At 40.8% G+C, this 8,874-nt stretch overlaps 1 protein-coding gene across 1 annotated transcript; it reads right to left on the reverse strand.

The window, feature by feature from the left end:
- Positions 1-3,278: 3,278 nt before the first annotated feature.
- On the reverse strand, positions 3,279-7,475 carry gjd2b (gap junction protein delta 2b). Its single transcript, XM_044143279.1, has 2 exons — positions 7,026-7,475; positions 3,279-5,594 (listed from the first exon to the last, which is right to left on the reverse strand). Exons 1-2 carry the CDS (start codon positions 7,094-7,096, stop codon positions 4,751-4,753), a joined length of 915 nt encoding a protein of 304 aa, XP_043999214.1. The 5' UTR covers positions 7,097-7,475; the 3' UTR covers positions 3,279-4,750.
- Positions 7,476-8,874: the final 1,399 nt, after the last annotated feature.

An 8,874-nucleotide genomic window follows, 5' to 3' on the forward strand; every position in this document is an offset into this window, starting at 1 on the left:
GACACAATAATTTTTTGCAACGTAGTGCTCAGGTGAAAACCTTGACATTTCTCTGTGTGTTGCTTCTTGCCAAAAGACGTTGAATTTACCAACCAAACCCATTGCGTTTTGATGACAAATTCTTAACGAGATTTTATCTTTGCATTATTTTCCTGCCCTTTACCGTGTTCAGGATTCTATAAGGCCAAAGTTGTGGAGTGCATTTCTAGCAGTTGTCATTGACGACGCCATGCTCCACATCAGCAGCTTCACAGAACAGCTGAGTTTAGAGGTTTGGTTGAAGAATTAGGTGACTTCTGAACATAACTGGTTGCATTAACATGTCTGAATACGAATACATAACATTTATTTTATAACTTTTGAAGACTATCTTTTCCAACAATCCTTCCATCTCAAGATTATATATTAATTTGTCTGGTCAATGACATCACTTGCCCCAAAAATACATTGTAATTTGTGATTATGTTCTGACAAAATGTGAATACGCCTGCACAGGTCATCAGTGAATGCAGACACTTAACTGTGCTTACACCCTGAAGGCAGTAAATTCGGGGCTGAGAAAAGAATCTGGAGTATTGTGAGAAAAACAAAACGTAATGTAAACAATGGAAATGTAAACTTTCCACACAGAAAGTCCAACCAATGATCTTGTAGCAGTGAAGTAAGCAATCTGACCAGCTTCCCACTGACCTGCACTAAATAGTATTTGTCACCCTAATAAAAAAGGTGGCACCTCTCTGTGCTACACACCAGAAAAGACCAGTTTATCCCAGTGTGTCATGACCTGCTCTCCAGACTGTCCTGAAAGGAACAAAAGAGACTCACAGTATTATTTGTTAAGCTTAGTCATCCATCTTACTATCCCTATAACAAGATATGTATATTTGTTTCTATAACAAATATACAAATTGATTAGGCTTATTTTTTTAGGTTTCCTGTGTGATGTATATGACTGGTTTTGCCTTTCTTGAATATGTTTCAGAGCACCTCTTTTGCTGCATTTTCTGTATTAACAGTTGTTTAAATTTATTTCACAGTTTTTTTTTTTTCTGTTGGCCTGGACTTTGTTTGAAGCCATTCTGTGACAGATTTACTTTCATGTGTCTGGTCCGTGGTCCTGCGGCACCACCCAACTCCCACAAGACTGCCATCCGGATGATATTCTGTCAACAATGTTTGGAATTTATTCCCCCATCGTCAAAGGACAGCTGTAAAGTTCCAGAGGCTGCTCTAAATTATTATGCTCCTGCCATCATTTTTCACTACGGGACTGATATTTTAGACTTAAAGTTTAAGCAGTTCACAAAATATTTACCTAGAGGCATAATGGAGTCAAAGTGCTTTTGGCTTGGTTCTGGAAAACCGAGGCGCGAGAGATGAACTCCTGGACGCTTCCTGTGTCATATATTGTGCACTTTATATATTTATTCATTTTTCTCTTACTAAGGTATGAATCTTATTTTGACCTAATCATGCTCAATAGCCAATAGAATTACTGTGGTAGAATCAGTTAATAAAACTCCAAGTGGAAACCTTTAATGTATTCTCAGGTATTTCCAACAGATGTCCTGTAGGCCAGGGATTACATTAATGCTTAAAAAGGAAGCTACTGCACTGCTATAAATACACACATTTAATAGAAAATAGGAAAACTGTGGACTTTAAACAAAACTCAAAGTCAGATGCGGTCTGTCTGTTTTTTATGTTTTGTTTTGTTTTTTGCTTACTGTGCCTCATCTTTCAAAATTCTGCTTATTTTGCTGCTTCAGCCTCTTCAAACCAACACCTGTCAGATTATATTTTTGAGACTTAAAAGCTAATAGTCCTACTCTTGGCTTTGATCTCTGCTGACCGGAAAATAACCTTACACCCTCCTGAAAGTCAGACAAGAGACCTTTATTTTTAGCGATAGGGTATCTGGAGTGTCTTAGGTGGCATTTTTAAGGTTTGTCCCTGTTTATGCTTATTTTGGTGCCTTTTTTTAATTCAACTTTCAATGCATTTAAAACCCAATATAAATTCTTAAAGGTTTTAATATTCCAATATGATAGTTTGCATTTGTATTTAAGTAATTTGATTCTACAACACTCCTTCGGATATGCTAATCGGTCAGAAATTTGAGTTGCCTGATTTTCATGTGCTGCACATTTATTCTTACTGACATGAACTAAAGCTGGCATTGTTATAACTGGGCTTGTTGCATTGTTCACATTCTGAATATTCCTATTCAGAACGTGAACAATAGAACAAGGTACTTTTCTTTTATACGTCACATAATAATGGGAACACCTCTCTTTTAATGTGTTGACTTTTAACCTCTTTTGACCTGTAAAATATAAATTGACTTAAGGAAAACCCGAACTGGGAAGAGGGTCTGTAGGCTTCTTGCCTCTCGTTTTCATCTTGTCACATCAAAATTGTTTACAATTGAATACAAGATAAACTGGATAAACAACCTAATTTTGTGAGAGTAACATATTATTCTTGAAACTGTAATTTTGTTCTACTGCATCCCACCATAGGCTGTTGCATTCATAGCTAATGAGGATGACAGGGTGCTGGTTCACAATGACAATGATTAATAGGACTGCTTTCGGTCTTCTTTTCTTTTTGAATTCATGACAAAATCTCTGGTCCCTGCTGAGTTGGAGATGGATGTGCAGGTACAGCTGCTCTTTGATTTCTCCCAGCTTTGCAGAGTCATCATTGCAAGGCGGGTGGGGAGGGGACTGGCAGTGAGGCTAGGGAAGGAGCTGGCGTAGAGATGCCATCCTTCCCCCAGAACAACTATCAACAGCTTCAGATTTTTCATTTCATCTCCAAAAGTCTTCATTTCTTTCTCATATCTCTGCCCCCCTCCCTTTTTTTTTGCGGTTATACAACTGAAGACTTTGTGTCTTATTATTTTTCCCCATCTTTTGTTTCTGACCTTCACAAGTAGCACAACGCCCTCTCCTCCTTTTGTTCTGGCTGCCTCCTTTGTCAAATTAAAGAGGATGGGATGAGCTAAGTGCACGTATTCAGAGGCATGATTAGCTGTTTGTTATCCCTGTAGAGTGGAGCACATTAACGTCACACTAACAGCCTGTGAATATACATTTAAGGGCTTGCGCTAGTTTAATGCATGCTGTGTTATCTCAGAGCAAAAGTATCGATGTGTCTCAAGAAAGCAGCACTAGAATTGCAACACATTGCAGAGTGGTGAGACTCTGCACCAGGTGTGTCCTGCAGTAGTGGGTGTGGCTAACATCTTCACTGCAGCAAGACACAACTACCACCGGATACCTCTGTGATGAAAAGAAGCCACAGCAGGGAACACAAAGTACCGCACTGCACACGTTTCTGGTGTACACGAATCCCATTTTTATTTTCCACAGAAAAAAAAATGTTAGTGTTTTGTTTTTTTTCTTCTTCATTCTGGTTCAGAAGGTTACATTTAAAACCATTCTATGAAAAACTGTAGCACCAGAGCAGATTGTAATTGCCCATTCATTGACAAAAATTCAACTTTGTGCTTTTCTTTTCAGATTTGACCAGCTGTGATTGGAGGGAGTCTTGTTATTATTGTTATTATTATAAAAAAAAAAAAAAAAAAAAGAACTAGCACTTCATTTCTTTTCCGAGACATTTCCAAAAATAAAAGACAGGGGAAAAAAATCTGAATATCTTAATTTCTTCAGTCAAACCACAAGAAATACATTTGGAGCAAACAAAAGTAAATTGGCCAGTATTGAGCATAATCCAAGCAAGGAATCAGCTTTCATGATTACTATTATAATCAGATATTTATATATTTATATATATTTATATATACATATATATTCTATATATATATATATCCATATGTATACATGTATTTATAATTTATATAATGTCTATGTACAAGTATGGCACTTGATTACACGAAAAGCAAGAAAATAAACACTCACAAATAAAAGCAGTGGGCGCTTTGGTGTGTCTTAAATTAAGGAATTCACAGACGTTAGCGTTTTGCAGCAAATTCACCAGATACTACTTTGCAAGTTATAGCTATAAAGCAATGGAATGGTTACATATGTTAAGGTCAGTGGTGCAACACAGGCAACAAAAACAAACAAGAAGAGTGGACCAAATTGATGTATTTTAGCTATATATATATATATATATATATATATATATATATATATATATATATATATATATATATATATATGTGTGTGTGTGTGTGTGTGTGTGTGTGTGTGGGTGTGAAGGTGTGTGTATGGGGGGGTGTAGGTGTGTGTGTGTGTGTGTGTATGTATAATGGGTATATATAAATCTGGTAGGAATATGCTATATTTTCCCTGTTTAATGGTGCCATATAAGAGAAATATGGGTGGAAAAAAATGTCAGCACATTTGGATACGATCAAGCTCTCATGTGTTCACCTCTTTTAGTGCAAGTTTTTCTTCTTCTTCTTCTTCTTTTGCATTTGCTCTTTTCAAGTTCAGCCCAAGAAAGAGTAAATCTGCGAACACTTCAACATGGTCTCCACGTTTTAAGTAGAAACGTTACTTAAAAAGTTGCATCAGTGCATTAATAAAATAAGTAAAAGTAAACCAACGTGTGATCCACGTTCGTCTTGAAGTCCTTAAAATATCACCAAATCAAACAGAAAATAAATAAAGTAAATAAATAAATCTGCCCACTCTTTAAAGTCATGACACAAGTTTTAGGCGTGCGGAGCTGTCCTTCATGTCCATCATGGGTTGATTTTATTTATTTATTTTTTTTACACGTATGCAGAGTCACTGGACTGCGTGCGGCCAAAGTTGGGCACGCTCATCCTCGGCAGGTCCTTGTTTCTGATCTCATAAATGGACTTCCGCCGGGCTTGCACGCCCCGCACCGCCGTCTTGATTTTCCTCCAGCCCAGGTGATTGAGTTCGGCCAGATTCAGCACCACGCAGAACCCGCTGACCGCGAACATGAAGACCAGAAACACGGTCTTCTCCGTGGGTCTGGACACGTAGCACTCGACGTCTTTGATGCAGGGGTAGCGGTCACATTCGTACACGGACGGGACGTTGAACCCGTACAAGAAGTACTGGCCCACCAGGAAGCCTATCTCCAGCGCGTTTCTGAACACCACCTGGATGATGTAAAACCTGGAGATGCCCTCCTGACGCCTCATTTTGGACTTGGCAGTCCTCATGGCCGAATTTGGGATCTCCTTCACCTCCAAGCAGTCCGGCTCGGCTTCTTTGGTGGAGTTCTCAGTGTTCTGGAGTACTCCGTTCACAATGGTGTTCTTTATCTTTTTGCTTTCGTCTCGCTTCAGAGAATCTTGATCCTTATCCAGCGTCAGGTAGATCGTGGAGTACCGCCGCTCCTTCTGCTTGGCCGACTGGTGCACAGAGTACGTGATAAAGCAGAGGCTAGGCGTGCACACCATGATGATCTGAAAAACCCAATATCTAATGTGTGAAATGGGGAATGCCTTGTCGTAGCATGCCTGGTTGCAGCCCGGCTGTAAGGTGTTACAAACAAACATGGTCTGCTCGTCATCATAGACAGTCTCTCCAACTATCGCTACGATTAGAATCCGGAAGATGACCACCACTGTTAGTAGGATCCTAAAAAGCAAGAAAACAAACACAACAATGTGAAAATATGTGCATTAAACGTCGTTAGTGTGGACGCGCTCGGATTTGATCCAAGAGAGCTGCCCGGTGCTGAAACAGGGCGTTTTTTTAGAAAAAGAAAGGATTTTTACAATATATGTCCAAGCAAACCTAAAATATGTAAAGAAAAAAAAAAGAAAAAAGTGTATAAAATAAATAAATAAATATGTGCGTTAAGTGTGTTCAGTGTATGGGTGGTTGGATTTAACTTAAGGAGCTGTCCGTGGCTGAAACAGGGCGCTCTGGTTAATGAAATTTGTCTTTACTGCAATGCAAAACGTAAAGCAAACACAACGACGGAAAACGAGAGAGTCCGACTTTAATTTAGGGACCTGTCCCCTGCCGAAGCAGGATCCCCTCCGAGAGAAGATAGGAGTTTCTTAAAATGTAATTTCGTGTCTTTTGTTGCTATAAACCAAGCAAACAAAAACATTTTTGAAAACGCGTGCGAGTTGTTGGTATTCCGTGTTAGGAGCGTCCGGTTTTAAGTTAGGACATTGTCAAATGCTGAAACGGTACATTGTCCTGTAAGAAAAAAAAAGTGCTTCTTTTAGTTCATATTTGTGCTTGTGAGTCTAGAAAGCAATCAAACAAACATAACCATGTGCCACTATATGCATGTCTATGTGTTCAGAGCAGATGTTCCTTTAGCTGTGCCGGAGCGCTCGGATTTAATTTAGGGAGCTGTCCAGTGTTGAAACGGACGCTCTGCGAAAATAAACAAATAAATGTGTTTCTTGCAAGAATACAAGCAGAGCAATGTGAAAATGTATCTTAGCTGTTTGTTCAGTGTAGGAGCGCCCTTATGCAATTTAAGGAGCTGTCCAGTGCTGAAACTGGACGCTCCCTGAGAAATGCGTTTCTTACGATGAATGTCCGTGGTTGTCATTTAATGATCATGACACGTCAGCAATCGACGTTGCTGTGATTGTACCTGTGTGAGCATGCTAATGAAATGAGGCGATGTCTCTTTCTTGCCACCCTCCTCTGAGTGCATTACCACCACTCAAACTCAACGACCAGCCACCAAATGAATAAACGGATGAATGATCACATGAAACGGCTACACATGAATTTTAAGTTTAGGCTGTTTGACTTTGCAGCACCATCCCAGGTTCCTAAAAGACAGCTGTCATCTGAGCTGAGCTGTCTCGTTTAGGAGGAAGACAAAAAGGAAGCAAAAAAGAAGAAGAAGAAGAAAAAGATCTGGGGAACAAGACAAGAAAAATCCACAACACAGACACGAAGCACCACTGGACACCACGGCACAGACGATCCTGGAGCCACAACACAGAAACGGGGGACTGGGGTGCCATGCTAAAGACGATCCTGGAGGCTGCTGCATTTCCTCGGTTTGTTCTTGGTTTTTGTAGATCATCTTACCTTCCTATCATAGTAGAGTGCTGCTGGACAGCAGCCTCCAGGAGCCTCTCTAGTATAGTCCATTCCCCCATTTCTGATCATCCGGAGGAGACGACGATACAAGGGCACTCTGGTCAAATCCCTCCAAAAAAAAAAAAGCACCCGGCTTAATTTCCCCGCACGGCCTCTCTCTGTCTTCCGGTGTTCTTACACTCCAGAGCGTCCAAAATCAGCTAAAAAACGCATCCGTCACTGGATGCTCCTATACCGTCCCCGTCCCCCCCTTCTGTCTCTCTTCACGCTATCTGGTTGGTTATGAGCTGAGAGTGCAGCGCCAGTGAGCGTCCTGCTGTGTGTGCCGAGCGCTCCCACAACGCTGCCACACTGTTCCTTGTCATGAGACTCCGAGGGCTGATTACTGTAAGCCCTCCTATTTTCGATCTTCAGACCAGGTTGATTGGCTGCGCGCTGTGTCTGGATGGAGGCAGGTTGGATTTAATGTCTTGCACCGTTAATCCGCCTTTAAGTAGTATGGACCCCCCTCCCCCCGCCCCCGCCCCCCGCCCCACACACACACACACTACACAGGCACAAACACACACGTGCACACCCGCAACCCCCTCCTATGCGTCACGTACCCAAAGACAAGTTGGTGTAGCTCCACCTAGAGTGCCAGTAGTTCTGACTTTTGTTTTACTTTTTTAAGGTTTTGGATCAGGTTCTGTACATTCTGCTCTGGCCTGGTTTGTTAAGAGTTGCACTGTCTTCATCGTCTCCACAGAGCTACTGAAACTGCAACCACTCTGTCTTGATCAACATGCTGCTTATTGTGAAGTGGAAAAGAAATTGCTTTAAACATTTTTTAACCAATAAAAATCTTTTGTATTTGTATTCAGCTCACGTGAACCAGTACTTTGTAGGCTACTTGTTTTTTTGGGGGGTGTCTCTGCAAGCTTTACACATCTAAAAAAAACCTCAGTTTTGAAATCTTTTCACCAATTTCCATTCCTGTGTGCACTTTAACATATACACTTAATTTAATCCTAACTATTTCATCATAACTAATGTGTTTAGATGCATTGAACTCATCTTTGAACTTTGACCTAGCTGCTTTAAACTTGCTCTCAGCCAGGATTGCCCCATATTTAGCTCCATCAGTCTTTCCATCGATGCTAAACCAGCTTTTCTATCTCAACTCAAGACAAACATGTTCACAGCATGATGCTGCCACCACCATGTGTCACAAGTGGAATAGTGAGGTCAGTGTGTTGTACTGTGAGAGTTGTGTACCACACATTGTGGATTATGATGTTAATTGTTACTTCATCTGACCAGAGCAGAAGTCTTCTTCATTTGTTTACAACTAGTACACATATAAATCACTATGAAACTTTCAAATCAAGTGGTGGGAAAGTTATCTTGGGGTCCCCCTTCCTGTTTTTCCAGCATTAGGCACTTGCTCAGTTTGCTTATGCAATGTCCCAGCTTTTGATATAAGAATTCTTTCTATTTTTACTCAACATTTGAAACCCATGGAGTCTGCTCTCGGCTAAATGGAGCCTCTCCTCTCTTTCTGGTAGAGAAAACAGCTCCCTCTTTTGCCCAGAGGTATTCCCTCCCTATGTCACAGGCTGTTGGCCCGGATGGCAGAGCTGTTGTTTCCACCTCGAGCAAAGATGACGCTGTGGATACAGTGACAGAGTGAAAGTACCATCCGAGTTGTTAATCGCTTTATGAAGCGGCCTGCTTGCCTCTCTGCCTCTCTTCGTCTCTCACTGAAGTCTGAAAATAGAAGCAAAATATGATACTTTGCTCCATATAACACCCAGAGAATGTAACTTATCATGCTGCACTGGGCTTACTCTAATGA

This window comes from Gambusia affinis, linkage group LG16, assembly GCF_019740435.1.
Source record: "Gambusia affinis linkage group LG16, SWU_Gaff_1.0, whole genome shotgun sequence".
Taxonomy (NCBI): domain Eukaryota; kingdom Metazoa; phylum Chordata; class Actinopteri; order Cyprinodontiformes; family Poeciliidae; genus Gambusia; species Gambusia affinis.